The 20,471-nt window shown below is 34.4% G+C and overlaps 1 protein-coding gene across 5 annotated transcripts in view; it reads right to left on the bottom strand.

The window, feature by feature from the left end:
* Positions 1 to 20,471, bottom strand: part of ALKBH8 (alkB homolog 8, tRNA methyltransferase) — a 45,676-nt gene that overhangs the window by 24,286 nt on the left and 919 nt on the right. For all 5 annotated transcript variants that reach the window (XM_037505691.2, XM_037505692.2, XM_037505693.2 and 2 more), the window contains exons 2-7: positions 14,917 to 15,059; positions 14,067 to 14,304; positions 11,701 to 11,832; positions 10,942 to 11,037; positions 9,266 to 9,370; positions 8,097 to 8,167 (exon numbers count right to left, since the gene is read on the bottom strand). In XM_037505691.2, the coding sequence (XP_037361588.1) occupies positions 8,097 to 8,167; positions 9,266 to 9,370; positions 10,942 to 11,037; positions 11,701 to 11,832; positions 14,067 to 14,304; positions 14,917 to 15,045 (771 nt within the window). In that variant the 5' untranslated portion in view covers positions 15,046 to 15,059. The remainder of the gene's footprint in view (positions 1 to 8,096; positions 8,168 to 9,265; positions 9,371 to 10,941; positions 11,038 to 11,700; positions 11,833 to 14,066; positions 14,305 to 14,916; positions 15,060 to 20,471) is intronic.

The raw sequence follows: 20,471 nt of genomic DNA, 5'->3' as shown, positions 1-20,471 counted from the left end.
AAAATATCAAAATCAACAAACTATGAACCAGAGACACTCTATGGGGGGTGGGGAGCAGGGAAAGGAGGGATGGGGTCAAAATAAGGGGGTTGTAATTGTATGGGGAATAGAAAAATAAAATTTAAATTAAAAAATAAAATAAAATAATGCCTCTTAAAAAAAAAGATAAGTAATGGGTATTGCAAATTTTTTGTTGCAAATTACTTCTCTTTAAATGAAACAGGAATAAAAAAAATAAAAAAATAAACTATCCCTGAATTTACAAATATAGAAAATAACTATTTTGTGAGATAATTAATCCATTGTGAAGAAGAAGAGGAACTTGGAACATTTTTAGTAAAACAACAGGATTTTCTGAAAAGTTGCCAAAAGAGAAGCTTGTGGGTATGGCATATTTTTCCAGAATAGAGGAATGAATACGAATTTTGCCTATGACACACTGGAGACAAATGGCTGATGCCAGTGCCTGCACAGTTTCCATTCAAGTTAAAATCAAGGACCACAAACAATACTGTTTCCCTTCTATGACTCCAACTGGGGTGAGATATGTTTAAAAAAAAAAGGCAGGAATCTTGAATTGACTTGCTAAATTTCTTAAAAACTGTAATCTCAGGATTACCGAATCTTGTGAAACTCAGGAAGGAAGGAAACAACGGAAGGAAACAACGGAAGCCACACACCCTGGAATCAGCACACAAGACATAGGACATAGAACCTCTTATTTGAAAATGATGGAAAAAAAAACAAGTTATGTCCCACAGGCAGAGGCAATTTTATAAAGTAGAGGCAGTCTCGCCATGGGGAAAATAAACATGAAGATGAGACAATACTTATAGCATAGAAGAATAGCTACTGAAATACTATATGCAGCAGCTAAATAACACTGTACCCCCAAAAGTACTTATTTCTCATTGCTTCTGAGAAAGGATGAACAATAAACCAAACATCATTTGATAGTTCTATTAAGGAGACTGTTTAGTTGATCTGATACCATGCACACTTAAGCATTTGTCTATAGCATTTTATATGTGAAACAGGCAAAGTTAGATCAGTCTAAACAAAAAAAAGTAACTCAACAGAAGCATATTTCAGCAAATTCCAGCTTTCAAACACAACCTTGCTTTATAAAACTAGGCCTTAGCTGCTGAGATAATAGAATCTGTGTGCTCTGCCTCTTTACCCCCCATAGAGATGATTTTGACCGGTCATCTAGCTAAGCTCAAGTAGAATGTAAAACAAAAAGAGGAGGCATCTTTTAGTTTAATGATTTAAACACACTGTCAAATAGCACAATAACAGCAAACTATGCATTGCATAACCAAGAAATAAACTTGAAAAAAGAGGTTAAAGTGGAGACATTTTAGCCACCACTGAAAATTCAGTATTAAGTGCTTTGTTTAAATGCCCGTGAGGGAATGTGGTCAGCCTTCTGTGTTTGCACGGAAACCACTTGCCATCAGCTCTCATTTATCACACTATGGTTTCATTTCTTTGCAGGCACTATGAAGTGAAATCCGTCACAAAAAAGAGTTAGTCACAAACTATTTTGGTAAAATTAAGTTTTCCTTTGTATATAATGTTATATCACTTAATGAATCATTAATCTTAAAAATAATTTTTTTGAAATTCATCTTTAAAAATATCTTTTTCTACTTTTTAGATTCTGTCATAATATTTTAATAAATAAATTAATCACAAACAATTTATTTGAAAATAATGGGGTGATCTATCTTACATTTTTGGATACAGAGCTTTCCAATATTTATTTTTCTGGGTTTTCTTCTTACAGCAAAATAAGTCAACTGATTTACATATATAGATAGCCAAAATGAGACAGCTAGAGTAACATGAACAACAGTAGTCTTGACTGTGTCTATTCCTAAGCTTCTGAATTGTTCCTCCTAAGGAAAAACTTACAGTAGTAGTTACGTAGTATAGTATCTACCACAGGCCTGGCATAAAACAGTTTCTACACAATAAGATGGTATCACCTCATACCTGTCAAAATGGTTATCATAAAAAATACAAGGAATAAATGCTAGTGAGGATATGGAGAAAAGGAACTCTTGTGCAATGTTCATGGGAATATAAGTAGCACAGCCACATTGGAAAATGGTATGGAAGGTCTTCAAAAAATTAAAAGCAGAACTACCATATGATCCAATAATCCCACTTCTGGGTATTTATCTGAAAGAAAAGAAGCACTGTAGAAGATATTTGTACCACCATGCACAGCATTATCATAATACCCCAGAAACAGAAGAAGCAACCTAAGTATCCATCTATGAATGAATGGGTAACAAAAATGTGGTATAAACACACACAGACACACACACACTCTCTAACCATTTTTTTAAGCAAAAAAAGGAAACCCTGCTATTTAAAGACAACATGGATGAAAGTTGGGGAAATAATGCTGAGTGAAAATAAGTCAGATGGAGGAAAACAAATACCATGTGATCTTTTTTACATGTGAATAGAAAAAGAAAACCAAACAAATTAATAGATAGAGAACAGACTGGTGGTTGCTCAAGGCAGGGCTTGGGTATGTATGAAGTGGATGAAAGTGGTCAGTAGATACAAACTTCTAGTTATAAAATAAGTACTGGGATATAAGGTACAGTATGGTGACTATAGTTAATAATAATAATAATAATGTATTTTTGATGGTTGCTAAGAGAGATCTTAAAAGTTTTCATCAAAAGAAAAAATATTTCTAACTATGTGGTGTTGTAGTTAACTAGATTTATCCTGGTTATCACTTCAAAATATAGACAAACACTGAATCATTATGTTGTACACCTGGAACTAATATAATGTTATCTGCCAATTATATCTCAATTTAACAAGAACAATGAGAACTACACAATAACAAAGAATAGATGGTTGCTAGTGGCAATGATCATAATGGTAGTGTTGGTGGTGGTAAGAGTGGAAGCAATCCACAGATTTAAGAAACCAAGCAGAATAAAAAAAAAAACATCAAATTAAACAGACATAATATTACAGAAAACAAGATAAAGAACCTTAAAAGAAGACAGGGAAGGTCACCTTCAAAGGTAACAAGAGCAATAATGTAAGCAAGAAAAGAGTACATGAAATCTTTAGTGTGCTGCCAACCTCAAATTCTATACCCAGTGAAAAAAATTCTTGGAGAATGCAAGTTCTTGCAGATCAAAAATAAAATGGAATTAGCCAACAACACAGAACTGGACTAAAGGAAATTTACAGACTGTCCATTATACAAAAGGAAAATAATCCCAGATAAAAGATGTGAGATATAAGAATGACAAAGAAAGTGGCAAATATGTCTAAATGAACATTGACTATAAAAATTAAGGAAATATCTTTAAAAATTAAGAAAATTCAAATATATAATAATAATAGCACATAAATTAGAAGTGAGTAATGGAGTTAAAAAGTTCTAAAGTTCTTAGATTGGCCAGCAAGAAAGTAAAATACCAGTTAAGCTTAAACTTTGAAGAAATCTCAAAAATTTATGTTGAGTAAAAGAAGTTATACAGCAAAGAGTAGACAGTATATGATTCCTGCCTATAAAACTCTGGAAGATATTAAGTAACCCCAGGTATTGAGGATCAGGGAAAGATGATGAAACTTTGAGGAAGAATGGATATGTTCATTATTTGATATGCTGAAGCTTTCACAAGTATACATATGTGCAGTTTATTTGTATGACAATTAAACCCCTATATACACCTATATATCTGTTTTTAAAAGAAAATGTTCGATGCAACTAAAACAGTGCCTGAAGAAAAAATTCATAATCTAAAAATACTTATCAAGAATATTTGCCAGATTCTAAATTGATCAATTGGTGGGTAGTACAGGAAACCCAGGAAGAAGTTTGTTTTGTTTTGTTTTGTTTTGTTTTGTTTTGTTTTGTTTTGTTTTGTTTTGTATGGGAGAAAAGCAGTGAGTAGCAAATGGAGAAGGCAATAAGATTTTCTTTTGAAAAGAGAAACTGTCTTCTAGAGAGTTGGAATAACCAGGACAAAAAATATCAAGGCGAGAAATATTTTCCTATCTTTCAAAATTGCCTGAGACAATCTTGAATACAAACTCTTTTAAGAGACATCCATTTCACCAGAAATAGTAATTACAGCAGATTTTTAGTGCAACTAAGGGGCAAGTTTTCCCATTTTTACAACTTTTCATCCATTTCTTCTGTAAAGCATACCCATGTCCTGAATGCCTGTCGGTAACAGGAAACTCTCCAGTGTATTCATGCACTGCTAGTCTCACCAGCTGCACGACAAGTCAATTGTATATGTTCCCAACCCTCTTTGTACCAGCTGTGCTTGTTACTGTGATCATTTAATTATTAAATATTATGTAAAGCAGTGAAAACTAAGTAAGAAAAATAGGCTTTCTTCTAAATAAAGTACGTCGAATGTTGTTGAAAGACTCAATAACAGAAGTCAATTGTTGAAACAGATGTGATAATCTCGTAATAAAATCTTGAAAGTAAAAATATGAAAACACAAAGCCTGACAGTTAGATGACTTCAAAAGTATCTTGAAAATTTTGCTTCACTCTAAAGAAATGGAAAGTAGAAAGACAAGGTCAACTGTGGACCCTTCCAGAAAGGCCTTACATCAAAATATTGGCGAGTGAACTCATGTAAGTTAAAATAAAACCTTTGCAATGCATATATAGCTTTTATTATTATTTTTCCTCAATTTATGTGACTTTTCAATTAACAGCCAACTACTGGTTCTAACTGTATCTCCTAAATAAACTTCTACTACAGTTTTCTGCACTCAGTTGATAAATTTTATTCTAGATCTACAATATAACTGGTGTAATATATTACTGACCTGCTACAAAGTAAATGCAGAAATTCTAATGGAAAAGATAGAAGAATGCTCTGAGGCTCCAAATATAGCAAAATGTTCTATGTAGAATGTCACACTGTAAAATAGTGTTTGGAGATTGTTGGCTGAAATAGGTATGTCTCTTTGCCATTATCCTTCCAGTAGGAGCGTGAATAGAGGAGATCTACCTCCATACAAAGGAGATAAAGACTGCACTTTAAGAACTGCCAGCAGACTCTCATTTTCTCAGTTTACACAAGTGAACTTCACATTCATTAACACATTTTATTTCCATCACAATCTTTCCACTAGGAAAGAGATATTAATTCCATTTTATAAAAGAAATAAAGGGCTTTAAATATAGTATACTGTTTTAAATAGCATTAAGTTAAAATGTTTAGTAAATTTACTTCCAAATTACAAAGATTCACTTCCCCTCTAAAGCTATTTTTCCAAACAGAGTCTACAGTTCTTGTTATAACTCATAGCATGCCTTCTGGCTATCAGAAAGAAGCTTTAACTGAAAACTCCATAACTTCAACTGTTTCAACGGTTACTGGAACCCAGCTGCCTTAGTGAGGGAGCCCGCAGGACAGTGGTGTCCTCTCCCCCTGCTGCTCCACAAGTCAATTGTGGCAGTTGCTCCTCAGAGCCCAGTAACTGTCTTTTCATCAGTTGTGGCAGTTGCTCCTCAGAGACCTTTTATTTAACAGTGTACTTCCTGGATTGTCAAATGGACCAATGAGGGGTAAGTTATGAGCTGACTGGTACTAAATGGTCCAATCAGCTACAGGATTGAAAAATGGTCCAATCAGACTTGTGGGTGGGACACCCTGAAAGAGGATATAAGCCAAGATCAGAGGGAGCTGGGGAGAGCCAACACCAGCCCCTGAAAAGACAAACAGGAGAGACAACACCAGCCCCTGAAGAAAAGATGGTTCCAGCCTCTAAAGGAAGAACAAAGAAGGAGAAAACTCCATTTTGGGCCTCCAAAGAAGGTGTGCTATGAGTTATGACAAGAACTGTAGACTCTGTTTTGAAAAATAGCTTTAGAGGGGAAAAGAAGCATCCAGCAGCTGACCTCCAAGGAGAAAAGAAAAACCGAAGATCTCTGATTACCTGACAGGGGCACCAAAGGCCCTGGGCCTGGTGCCTCAAAGAGCTGTTTGTTGTTGGGATGACCCAGAAACTCACAAAGAGCTGTTAACTCTGGGTATCTCTGACGCCACCTCTGCAGGACCAGTAGTGCCCATCACTACTGGCCGGTGCTGTCCTGTACTCCTGGTGACCGGTGGCGACTATCACTGATGCTGCCTGGGTGAGGCAGCCGCCACTTGTGGGTACAGTGAGCTTGTTATTTCCCCTGTTCGTAAATAATCCCCATGGCTGTTGTTCCTGAGCCTGAGGTCTCTTGCAATTGTGCGCACGGGTGAGACCCCACCGTGACCTGTCCTCTTATCGGGCACTGTCCTTTGTTAGGCTATAGCCCTTGGTTTTGGTTTTTGGCCTTTTGGCCTAGGGGGCTTTTTGGTGGCTCTCTGGTCTCAGAACCTGGGCAGGCGGGTGGCCATTTTGATCCTTCCATCCAGCCTCTTGCTTTGTTGCCCTCTGCCTATGCCCCTATTTCAAAACTGGTAACTAAAAATTACATGCCTCCAAGACTCCAAATGGAAATAACAAAGCAGATATTCAGTGCAACTAAAAGGCAAGTGTTCCTATTTTTACAACTTTTCATTAGAAACTACATAAAGGCCTTATAGGATAGTGGAGAAACATTTAGTCCCTTATTCCTCATATTCCCTAGAAGGAAAGTGAATTTCCAGGGGAATGAAAGTCTAAGAAGAACACGCCTTGCCTTTCTCTACTTCCTCACTTCCAACTCCCCAGGCAAGAAAGCACGCCTTAGCTAACTGGTAAGGTTTGATTAGTTCATATTAAGCTTAGTTGGCTGAGTACCCCCTCTTTTTCACATTCAGCTGGTTTGCAGAATCTAGTATGTGCTCCTTCATGTGCTATGATATAAGAGCAGCCCCTGCCTCTATGAGGGAGATCTTCAAGTTTTCTGGCTGTGCCAGCGACAAGGACAGTAAGTATATCTAATTCCAAACTGAAGTATTAAGTCAGCTGGCTACAGACCTAAAGTCACACTCTCCCACGTTTTCTCTGTAGTAAAGTTGACACTCTGCTCTCCACTTATCTTTTCTCTTTTTTCTCAATCATTCAGTCGGGAGAAAAAGGGAAAGATGTTTTTTACTGGTCCTCTAAAGCTACAAACCAGGATAAGAGGTAAAATAATAAGCCAGATAGAGAAAAGCTCTTTCTTTTCCTCCCCATCTTCATTATTTTTGAAAACATGTAATAAGAATCTACACATATGGTAGATAGGATAGTTTTGTCAAATCAGACCAACAGCACGGACTCTACAGTCACAATATCAGCATGATAGGAGCACAGCAAAGTTAAAAAGCAAAGCACTAAAGGCCTACTGATGGAACTATACAAATGGGAAAAAAAATACTAATAAATAGTAGTATTTATTATTTGCCTCCAAGGATAAGTCAGATTTTGAAGCAACCTCTAGTTAGGCTAAATGACCTCATATTTTAAGGATCCTTCTAGGTTTAAAATTTTGATTTTTATCTAAAATTCTTCTGCAGTTTGCATGGTGCACTTTATTATTATATTATTATTTTCTTTTTCTCCCTTTTGGCTTTTTGTTGTTATTAAGTTATATTTATTTTGAAGTAATGTTGATTTAAAACACAGTATGTCTTGAGGAAATAAGTTTACACCTCTACAAATGCATGTTATTTCATAACTAAATCCTGCATGGAGCACTTTAAATCTTGTTTTTTATTTGAAATAGCTTATCGAAATTCCTAACAGGTGCATTTTACAATAGTTGTGGTTCTTTTCAATAGTCTGCAGCTACTATCTTTTGCCACAAGATGGCAATGCTGCTTCATTTGTTGCACCAAGGGAAATCTGCATTTAATTTCAAGTATATATATATAAAACATACACTATTTATATGTGTGTAAAAATTAAAGAACAGAGTTTGATGAACTGATGGATAAAAATTTGGACATCTAAAAGGAGAAGCTGTAATAATTTCATGTTTTGTAAGAAATAAAAATGACATTTTAATTTTCATTTTGAAATCTAATTTATTTGAATTAAAAAACACGGTAAGTCCTATGAAAATGGCAATATATACAGTAAGATATTAGTTCATAACTAGTAAAAAGGTTTGGACATTACCTCTGATCCCAAACTGAGAGAAATGATCTCATCCTCAAAAGAAGAATGTGTATCAATATGAGCAGGAATTCCTGAGATGGAAAAAAGAATAACCCATCACTTGATTTTTCCTTTTAGTAAATTTAAGACAACTCTACAAATAGTCTCATACTATTATTGTGACCATATTGTTTGACAATCAGGAATATAATTTTAGTTAAAAGGAAATAATTGGTGTGAATGCGATTAAATTAAACTATATCTCAACTAAAAATATCTTAACTTCTTGCCACTGGAGAGATGATTCTAAAATCAAGACTTGAGAGTCAGTGCCTAACTAGAACATTTACCCAGTCCCATTCCAAGAGGAAAATGTGAATGATAAGTAACAGTCAATTTTTCCCTCTTCAACAGGCATTCCCAAGTACTTTCAGAACAAAAGCAACTGCCAGGTGTGAAGTCTAAGCACATCAATAATTAAGATATGGCTTTTTCTGCCCATTCCTTGGTCTGTGTTAATTGAGCACCTATCAAGTAAAATGAACTTCTCCACCCCATAAGAGTATATAAAGCAGTAAGACATAGTCCCTATCCTCAAGGAGCTTCCAAGCCAATGGAAAAGTTGATGGGTAAATAATTATAATAAATGAAACATTATGACAAATGGCAGAAAAAATCCCACAATTCCTGCCATTAGCAAAAAATATCATCCTAGAATTGTCTTCCACTTTCTTAACAGAAATAAGAGCAAGATGATTCAACCAATAGCCTTCATTAGGCTATCTTCCTATCTGTAAATTATTTGGTTTCTTCCATTATACATGTTTCTTATTTCTTGAAGCAATCATCTAGAGATAACTTAAGATTTTGTGTTATTATGTTAAGTTCCAGGGCTAAGATAGAGCCTACAATAACTTCTCTAAATAAAACATGTAGAGAGGAACAAAAAAAGAGATCACAAACAGCAACTGTTTACTCTGTTCACATGTTGACATACAAATTCTTCAACATGGGGTCAACATGTAGATTTGCAAGGAATTAAACTCAACATAGGTAACAAACCTAAACAAACTACTCTAAGAATTAGTTTGAGCTAAAAAAATAAATAATGCCTTTGATCCTAGAGAGTTACATAATCTACTGCAGTAAATGAAGTAGATGAGACAGGAATTTTTTAAAAAAATGCTTACCTTGCCCAGGTTCATATTGGTTTATAGTCAATTGATCAGGTTTATGTCTAATGAAACCTTCCTTTAACCACTTCTCCAAAATGCTATCACAAATGTCAGGAAGACCTGAAGTTAATAATCATAAAGGTTAAACATATCAAAAATATTTCCTTTGCAAGTTTTACATAAGAATAAAAAAAATCATTGTTATAAAAATCATGAAGTTTTAAATTTAGTGATCAGATCCAAATATATATAACTACAAGGCCTCAAGTAAAACAAAATTAAAAAAAATAAAATTTCTGAAGAGTCATAAAGTTATTTTATTGATTTTATCAAATCAAATGACAAAAAGAACAACCTTGCTGACAATTTTGGTATTTTGCAAAACAGTAACATTGTAAAATTTACTGTAGGGAATACTAGAAGTTAACCTGACTGCTTCCTTTTTATTATTTTGAATTATTTCATTTACTTTAAATATAATTATTTAAAAGCATTTCCCTTAAAAAAGATACTTTCTAAAGTAGAACTAACTTTTATTGGAATTATGTTATTTCATGAGGAAAGGAAGTCTAAAGTAAGACCAAAGTAATTAAAAATTAGATAAATTTAACTTCAACAAAAATTATGCCAAAGGATTTACATACAGGATTACATGTACTAAATTCTTACTAATGAATTAGATATCCCATTGCCAAAAAAGACAAACAAAAAATTAGCAAAGATTACAAAAGGAATTCATAAAAAAGAAAATATAAAAATCTAACTAGTGATCAAGAAATTACAAAGCTAAAAGTTTTACAGTATCACATGTTGGTAGGAATGGGTGGAAGAATGCACTCTTGTTGAGAATATGCTGGAACAACTATTTTAGGGGGCAATCTATCAGCATCTATTAACATAGTGAGATAAACATGACTGACCCAACACTACTCTCAGAAGCAGTCTCCAGTGGAGCTCATGCACAGTGCATAAAAAGGTGTGTACAAAGATATACACACTGCACTACTTGTAAAAGTTAACAAACTGGAAATAACCTAAATGTCTCTTCAAAGAGAACTAACTAAATCAGCTATTTAGAAAAGGCTTATAAATATTATGTTGGCTAATAAAATGAAAATCTAAAGATCTTCAAGACCTATCTTAAGGGAAAGGAACAAACTGGACTGATACATGTAACTACAGGAATATACAAGTTATAATAGACAATACAATACTGCATGTTAGCAACTTTCATAGATATCTATATTATGATGTAAACTCTTTTTTTAAAGGATTAGACAATACATACTAAGTTGTCACTTAGTACTATCCCAGTAAAGAAGTACTGGAGTGAGGACAATGTTCAAAAGGAACTTTAGCTTTATCTGTACATATGATGTTTTTACAGTAAAACTGGACTGTGTAGCTAATTAAAATGTTGCAAATTTAATCAACTGCTTTTAAAAATTTCCTACAAATGACAAATGAAACATACTCTCAACTCTGATAAACTTTTAACATATTGAATATTTTCATTGTGTTAAATATTAATTATTGTTAAATATTTATAAACATTTACATAAAACATAAATATTAAATATTAAAATTTGCTACAAATGGCAAATGAAACATATTCTCAACTCTGATAAACTTTTAATATATTAAATATTTTCTTCTGACCCAGTATTTATTATTTATTAGCAAACACTTACCCCCAGGTAATGGGTTATCTTTATCCACAGTGTTGTTCTCATAGCGGAATTCATAACCAAAATGCTTTACTCGTCTGTGTTTTAAGGATTTTTGAGCTGTGTGAAGAGAAAAAAAGAAACTATTTGTGAGAAAGAGTTTTATTTCTTCATGTTTCAAAGTCAACCTTTTGGTTAATGATTACTAGTGTTAACTTTTGTGAACTGCTTAATTATTGTCCTTGTCCTTAATAAAATTAACAAAGCTACCTCATGTCTGCTGTTCTTTCTGGCCTAAAAATTGTTAAAAAAAAAACACTTCAGGAGTTTTACTAAGCTAGTCTAAAAGAGTTGAACATGCTAAAGATCTGGAAAGAAACAGGCTAACTCTCATTTTCAAACATCACCAGGAGGTGCTTACCACATGCTGTGGCATGGGACTGAACCGCTCATTCCTCAGAAGAAATCTGCCTGGGGGTAGATCAGATCAAATGTGATACTGTAAGTTAAAAGGCTTATAAATGTTAGCCTACAAATGTTGGCTAATAAATATTAATCAGTTTGGAGTTAAAAATTGATAACTACAATATATAAATGTTATTTATTATTAATGCACCCAAGAGTTTTTGGTACATCTTGCCTAACACTGTATTCAGGTTATTTTAACAATTCTGAAGAAATATGAAGAATTTTAATAAAACCAAAGGAGAAGGGCAAAAGAAGGAGCAGTACCATGGTACTCTGCAAAAACTTTTAAATAGCAGATTTAAAGGTTTTACTTACAATTTTGATTATCTGTATTTTCTGCCCCGTTAATGCTTTCCAAAAGCATTGTCTCAACCTCAGGAGTAATAATTTCTTCCACTAGCCTGAGTCCTGGCGGTAAGGCTTGAACTTCCAGCTCCTTCCATTGTGCTGAGAAACCAAATTGAAATAGTGACAATCAAAATTTAAAGTTCCTATACAAATAATTCTGTTCAATACCATTTATCAGTTCATAAAACTGCCAACCTTCATTTCAGAATAAAGAACGCTAAAAGGCACACAACGTATTAAAAGTATAAAAATAAAGACCAACACAAAAATTATGGTACACTTTATTCACTGTAATTGCAAATGGCAAATAGAAGAGTATTTACTTAAATTTACTTAAAAGAGTATGTACTTAAATTCTGTTTGAACACAATTGAGCCACTTTTTACATCTAAGAAACAAGGTTTCCCAAACAATATACAGTATGGCACTCTATTAAAAAAATCAGATTGTCTCCAAATATTGAAAACAAAAATTTAAATGCTCTTTTTACCTTTAGGTTCTTGAGACTAGCTCTTGCAAAATAATAGAAAAATATAAAAGAACATAAAACTTTCTAAGGAAATAAAGTATTACTACTATAGGAAGAACTATTTGGCATATATTAAAATAATTTAAGCCCCTGTATCCTTCAAAGTTTTAGATAGGCACAGCTCTAGAAGGAAAAGAAAAAAGGAATTTATGATTAAATAATGGGAATACTGTAACTAATACTATTAGAGATCTGAGCATTCATGTTACAAACATGATTTCTGAGGCTTTTCTGACAACTTCATGTTTGAATGATTAAATATAAAAATTGACAAAAAACATATACCTACTATATTTTATTAATATTTCAAAAATATACAAAAGTATATTTTTAATTTACCAAGTATTTATTTTGTGCCAGATATTATATTATTTCTTTAAATTATATAGGGAAAACTCTTGGAAGAATTATTTGAAGGCATATAAATTACATATAAGAAATTCATATTTAGTTTCATAAATGTAGTTTTTTTTAAAAAAGAATCAAAAATACCTCATATTTGTTATTCAGTGACTATCTGGTAGTAGAAATTAAAACAAGTATCTAAATATTGCCACCATTCTATTCTTTATTCATTTTATTCTCTATTCACTCTACTCTGTATTTATTCCTATTAAAAAGTATTTCCAAGGTTATAAACAGGATTACAAGTCTTAGAAGTACACCTGCATCTAATACAGAATTTCAAATAAAGAACACTCTAAAATTCACTTTCTGCAATTTCTTACAGTGTTCAATATAGAGAATAGAGGAAAAAAAAACAAGGACTGTTTTTCTGATTAGAACATACTCCCAATCGCTTCTCGGCCTTTTGGCTAAGATCAAGTGTAGAACATACTCCCAAAATATTGTTTTCAAAAACTGATCACAAATATATAAAACATGTAGATATTCTAATTTTTAAACTCTAAAGCTTAATTCAGATTTAAAATTTAATACATAGAGATAGTGAGAATTCTAATTTCTAAATATATCTTTACAAGAATCTTCAAAAGTTTCCTTTGAGTCTTATTTTACAAAACATAAAAATGATCAGATTACACTCACCTACCCACTGCTAGGATATCTAAAAAGGACTCATAATTGCCCAAACGGGTGGCAAATAAATACAACAGAGATTAAATGGCTAGATCAAGGTTCATCTTAACACATTTCATTTCCATGGGAGAGTGGTAAAAAGATGTAATAATCCCTGGAGCAAGTCTATAAGTCAGTATATAGATCTTTTATTTAATTAACTTAAGCTATTATAAAAATTCAGCTCTACAATCACACTATCATATTGGACAGCACAGAAATGAACATAACCATCATCTCTCAGCCATCAATTTGACAGCATCACTAAAAAGCTTTAGGGCTTTTTAGTAGCTAAAGGTATTTCTCCAGAAATAAGAAGCTTGGCACATAATCATTTGAATCACAGTGAATTCTAAAGTGATTAATTGAAAGTTTCTGGGTAAACACTGTGAAATAAATTAGAGAGCTCAGTCCTCAGCACTAAATTTTGAAAAACACAATTAGGTAGCAGGATTCCAAAATAAGTAACATGCATAACTAAGTACTTTGTTAGGTTAGTGGGGCCAGCTCCTGAAAGACAGGCTATGCTCACCACCTCTGAACATTCAACTACTAGCACCAGACCTGGCACAAAAAGACACTTAAAGAGTAATTGTGAAATGAAAAGGGGCTGCTTAGCAGATGTCTTATTTTGCTTCACAATATCTAGACCTCCCACCTTAGGTTAAAAAAAAAGAAAACTCACACAAAAGCAAGAACTATTTTTAAAAAGATAGCTGTATAATACCTTTTTCCACAAAATTCAAGTACAGAATGATCTTCTGGTCTAAATCATTCACTATTTCTTTTCCATTGAGGGTAATATAAGCTTTCTTGGATTCTTCTGTAGTTTTATATCTGACAAATGAGTAGGGTTTATTGGGTGGCATTAGGAGAGCATCCACTTGTCCACATTTCTCTAAAACAGGAAGCAGCAGGTTCCTACTTACACCATTACCCAAACCTCCATTGGCAACAGCCAGGCTCTTAAAAAAAAACAAAACAAGAAACTAACATGAGCAATTTATAGTAACCTGCTTAATTTTAAATCAGAATTTAAAATAAGATTAAATTTGCACAAAGACATATAATTATAAAAAGATGTTTTTCTTATCACTTCTCACAATCTCTGTAAGAAAAAGAAAGCAAGTTACACCTGGGAAGAGATGAGGGCAGGCTACATCAGTTCCCTCTTCTGAATGCCTCACAGACTAGGTGTCTCTTGGCTGACACAGTAAAATATGTACAGACATATTAATTCCGATCTATTACCTATTCCATTCCTTTTAGAAGAATTTGGCTTAAATTCCCTAAAATCATTAACATTTAACTAAATTAAATATGTGTCTTTTACTACTAAATTTAAATCTCTAGCAGCACAATACTCATTCCTGAACTACAACACAGAAATGGAAATTCAAACTATACTAGGCTACGGCCAATGCAAAGTGAACAAAGCCATTATAGGTATATTTAATGTGAATGTAACAGATGACTGAAAAATTAGACTTCTCTGAGCAATTATTAACAAATATTAATATAACACATTAACATGGCAACATATTTACATTCAAGTGGTAATAACAGTTTTAGGTCACCTGAGTGGCATAGGACACGGTCTCAATGCTTTCATGTCTCAGCAACGTATGCCTGGCTTTAATCTGTTTCCGAAAGGACTTCTTCTCAGTTTTGTTGAGTTTGTAATTACTTTGATGATTGCTCTCCATGGCAAAATAAAATACTGCAAAATAAAAAAAGGACAAAATGTCAGCCTTAGAGTTCTGAAGAGATAGTTAAAATGATGCTATTGATATTTTTTATCCTATGCAAGTATTTCTACATGAAACTTTCTGAAAATTCTTATTGTACCTTTTGCCAACCAAGAAAAGCGAACATACACAATAAAGGATTATCTAAGGAGTTAACAAACAAGCAAGAACATGAAATGTCTAAAAATCATTCCAGTGCTTAAGCTCTATTATATGAGTTACTTTACCCACACAAGAACTTTTCCTTTACTTACGAAATCCTAGTTAAATGTGGTGCAAATTTCACAAAAATAATGTGAAACAAAAAATTTCACAGAATACATAGTATATTACCTGACATACAGTCTTTACATGTAATTCAAAACATGTAAGTCAGTCACAATTGTTTAGAAATATATATAGCAAAATGCAAAGAACAGCAACGAAATGAAAAACAAAAATCCAGGAGAGAAGTTATTCCTGGGGGAGGGAAATGAATGTAATATGAAAGGGGCACAAAGAGGCCTCAGAGGTATTTCTTAAGCTAATTAGGATTTTGTTTTATTATGTTTAAGCTGTACGTGTTATCTATTTTTATATTGATAATTTTTTAAATAACAGAAATAAGAATACCACATAAATGGGCTTTCACTTTATTGAAATACATCCATTGGCAAGCAGTTACCGAGTGCTTTCCCAAAAAGGCCTTCACACTAGCCCAATCAGCACTATATCATCCATCATTCCAGGAGTCTATTTCGCATTGTTCAAAGAATTAATACAATTTGCAATAATTCATTTGCTAGCTTACCTCCCCCAGGAGGACATAAAGTCTAAGAAAGCAACATATAGTTGGTGCTCAATGAAAATTTGCTGGAAGGATAAATGCACACAGGTGAGCACACAAGTGCCAGCACCATCCAGCACACACCTACAATCTAATTCATGCTTTCAACAAATTTTTGAGTTAGGAAAGCAGAGAAACACTAAACAATGAATGTGACACATCTTCATATAATTAAATGTTAATGGCACACTTTAGGTGTGACATGAATAAGAAAAAAATAAGATCAATGTTATCTGAAAAAGTCTAAGATGACACCAAAACAGAAGTGGACCTGAATCAAATACCAAAGGATGAGAAGAATATAGTCATATGGAGGGAAGATATCCAGTGAAGCAATAGAGAGCAGGAGCTGAAGTCAGAATGAATGTGTTTGGCAACGAGAGGCAGGCATAATTTTTTAGAGCAGAGAAAGTTGGCTGACCCACCAATCCCCTCTCCACCACTTGAAAATCTTCAGTTAGCAAATAAAATAAATTTAGGAGGTTAAATAAAATCATATTCCAAAAAAAGTTCAAAACAGTCAGAAGTCTAACTACTAATCTTTATGAATAGAAGGAAAATGCTAAACCTTTGAAAGAATCCAGCTAGTAATCCAGCTTAACTACCACAGAGGGTGCATGTGACAGAACATAAGGCTAGTAAAGAAGCTGGCTGGGCAGCAAGGGAAGGAGGAATTAACCTGCAAGAGAACTACAGTAACCTGCCTGACAAGTAGCAATACAGGCCTGAACTTGGGTGGGGGGGAGGGGGAGGGAAGGGGAGGAAACAAGACAATGGGAAGAGAGAGAAGTATAAGAAAAGTTCAAGTAAAGTCAGCAGGTCTTGACGACAACTCACATGATGGAGGGAGAAGTCACAGGCCATTAACTAAGAGTACTGAGGGACAGTGACATCATTTTTCAAAACTTCAAACTCAGAATGTGAGGAAAAAGTACTTCAGGAAAGCAGGTAATGAGTCAGGTTTAGGATAAAATATGCTTGAGGTATATGTGGCAGTGTCTGGCTGGGAGATGACAATATAGAGTAGATAGGCATAAAGTTAGAGAAAAAGCTTTAGGAGTCCTTATTAGACATGAAGGGGAGAGTTCAATGGCTATTTTCAACATTACACTAATTCCTTGTTCCAACATCTGTTCCTTTCCACAGCACAGGACTATAAGCTCTTTGAGAACAGAGATTAAGTCATATTTTTCTTTGTTTTCACAGAAATTTAACAGTGAATAGGGGTCCAAGTTCTAGGTTCAAATCTCAGCTCTACCACTTGTTAGCTATATGACCCTGTGTGAGTTAATTATTGCCTGTGTGTTTCACATTCTTCATCTTTGAAAGAGGGGTAGTAGTGCTTATTCTCAGCTCATAACAAGTCCATCCAAACCTGCACTAAGAAACGTGACCAAATTCTAATATGGTTTCTAGCAGCATTAGGCCTAGTCCCTAGAATGACCCCAACTTCTTAAAATGCCTGAGAAGGCACAAACCTTTAAGGAAATTTAAATATTTGTTCTAGCAACACCCGAGGCTCCTAACCTCCATTTCTTAAAGCATATATTTAAAAGGGCTCACAATTAGGAGTGGGTATCTCTTGCAACTCAGAAAAGTCTCTCCTTGAAGAGCTGAAAGTCATTCCTTCAATAATTTGAGAAAGCTCCATACTGTTTTTTATAGGGGCTGAACCAGTCTATATCCTCACTGACAATGTATGGTTCCCTTTTCTCAACACCCTCGCCAACACTTGTTGCCAGTGGTCTGTCTGATAAGGCTCATCCTCACAGGTGTGAGGTGGTGTCTCACTGTGCTTCTGCTTTGCATTTCCTGATGTTAAGTGATGATGAGCATTTTTCATGTGCCATCTGTATGTCCTCTTTGAAGAAGTGTCTATCTAGCTCTTCTGCCCATTTTTTGATTGGGTTATTTGTTTTCTTTTAGTTGAGTTGTATGAGTACTTTGTATATCTTGGATGTCAGTCCCTTGTCAGATGTGCAAATTATCTTCTATTAATTTTAGGTATAGTTTATTTCCCTGTGCAGAAGCTTTTTAGCTTGATGCAGTCCCAATTATTTAAATTATCTTTTGTTTTTCTTGCTGTTGGAGATAAATCCAGAAAGACATCACTGAAACCAATGTTGTGGAGTGTTTTGCCTATTTTTTCTTCTATGTATTTTATAGTTTCAGGTCTTACATCCAAGTCTTTAGTTATTTTGAGTTAATTTTTGTGTATGGTATAAGAGAGCAGTCTAGTTTTATTCTTTTGCATGTGGCTATCCAGTTTTCTCAACACCATTTATGAAGAGGTTTTCCTTTCTCCTTTTTTATAGATTAACTCTTGGCCCTTTTTTTTTTTTGTAGATTAACTATCCATATAAGAAATGTAATCACTTGGGACAGATAGGTCCTCTGTCTCCAAAATCTGAAGGAGGACACAACCTTAACCTTCAGCAGCTGCCTGCTAGCAAACACAGTTGGCCTAGTGGCATTTCCACACCACAACTTTGTGTTTTTTCACATTACTGATTCTACGACATTCCCACTCTTGACCACTCCACATTTTCCCCTTTAAAAACCCAAATCACTTCTGCACAAATCAGAATAGAAGTGAGCTCTTTTGTATCAGTAGTTACCAAATAAAATGTCTGATTGTGTGAATCTTTGACATTACTCACAATTTTGTAACAGGATTAAATACATCTATTACTATTACTACTAATTTCCAGAAAAAACAGATCAGAATGGCTTAAGAACAAAAAAAAAAAAAAATGCTCAGGACCCTCAAAGGAACTATGTTATTGCCAATCTATTCTAAGATCATACTTGGAACAGCATCTTTTCAGGAAGCAATGGAGAACAAGGATAGCTGTGTAAACAGGGTGATCCCCAGAGAAAGGGGAGGTTCCAGATTCCCCTCCCCACCCAGAGTAAGGTATAGCTGAGCAGAGAGGAGAAGCAGGAGAAGACAGAAAAGAAGGAAGAGGGGAGATAAAGAGGAAGACCTGGAAGTACTTTGAGTGGAGAGACATGTGAAGTTGCTGCACTTGCTTCTCAGCCTTGGTCTTGTACCAGGGCCTTGGGAAACATGGAAGGAAACACTTGAAATAGACGTGGGTGAGAGACCTGTGGGGAGGCTAACAATGGCAGCCTTTACCTTTATCTTGATTTTGCTCTTTTCCTTCCAGACTTGCCTGGCCCTTCTGCCCCTTTCTTGTGGGTTCCCCCCAGAAGGTGCCTTAGACTTGTGACAAGTTTTTAGGTCTCAGCGGTCCTGTTGTGGGTCAACCCTGTTTGGCTGAGCATTTACCCATGAGGGGATGGGTAACTTTGGGTGTTTCATCTGAAAACTATTTCAACTATATTCTCTGTTCTTTCCCTTCTCTTCTCTGTATTGCACACTAATTGTATTGAATTTAATTTCTACTGAAAGTCGTATGTGTTACAGAATGTTTTGTCTTGATGCGGTGGATGGCATCTATTTAGAGCAGGCAAGTTTGGGGGTCCCAAAGTACCCCTCATTCCACCCTGTAACGAATTAAGCATTTATTTCTTAATATGTCACATGAGCAAAGTCTAAAGACTACAGACACAAAGAAATGAGAAAGACAAGATTCAGAATAGATCCTTTTAAAAGACTGGCACTAAGGGCCCAGCACCAGCAGATGGAGCCTCACAATCACATTTCTGTTATCCTCTTTCCCTTCTCCTTCCCTCAGCTATGTGATATTATTGCATGTGAATAAAGCCATATCCAAATAACTCTGGAGGTTCATTTGTTCCCCTTTCTAGTGAGGTAGCAAAGCCTTTGCCCAGAAGGTCTGAAATGCCTCAACAAAGAATAGGCTCATACCAGCTGCTCAGATTTGAGGTGCCCCCTTCCTAACAATACTACTTCACTCTTCAATTAATGTCCACTGTTGCACAAATGCTCGGATGCTCCTTGCCATAGTATGGGAGCATTATGGGTTGTTACAGGAATGAAGTCATTATTTACTAGAATCCTGGCCAGACTGAATCCAGTCTAATCATACACACTCCCTACAGGATAACAAGAGTTTAGCGATGTCACATGCCCTGTTAGTAAGTTTAACCCCAATATATTGTCCTAAACAGTAACAGTATGTGTATCCGTGCACTTCTTTAACAACAAAGAGCCTATAATGAACCAAGAAGTATAGCCAAATGTTCCCGTGCTTGTATGTAAATCATTATAGCAAAGATTAAAAAGAATTTAATTCCTATGAAATGAGGCCTAATTATAAAGTATAACACAAGTATACAGAGTGTACATGTAAATCTCTAGGACATATAAGAAATTATATGTATTTACTAGTAAGAACTAAGTGACATGAGTTGTCTCTAAGATGAGGAAATGGGTAGCTGGTGTGCAAGAGGGAGTTTTCTTTTTTGGTAACTTGAATTTTGTAGATATTCAAATAGCATTACCAAAAAAAAAAAAATAAAATGTTAAATGATTAGAAAAAATGAACTCCATCATTTTATATCACTCCATTGTAACTCTTGAAAAACACATACTGCATATTTTCTTATGTTCTCGTTAATTTGTTGATTC

Source organism: Talpa occidentalis, unplaced genomic scaffold (genome assembly GCF_014898055.3).
Source record: "Talpa occidentalis isolate TD23 unplaced genomic scaffold, MPIMG_talOcc4v2.1 talOcc4.12, whole genome shotgun sequence".
In the NCBI taxonomy this organism is placed as follows: Eukaryota; Metazoa; Chordata; class Mammalia; order Eulipotyphla; family Talpidae; genus Talpa; species Talpa occidentalis.
Note: the sequence above shows the minus strand (reverse complement) of the source record. Positions and strands in the feature narration are given on the sequence as shown.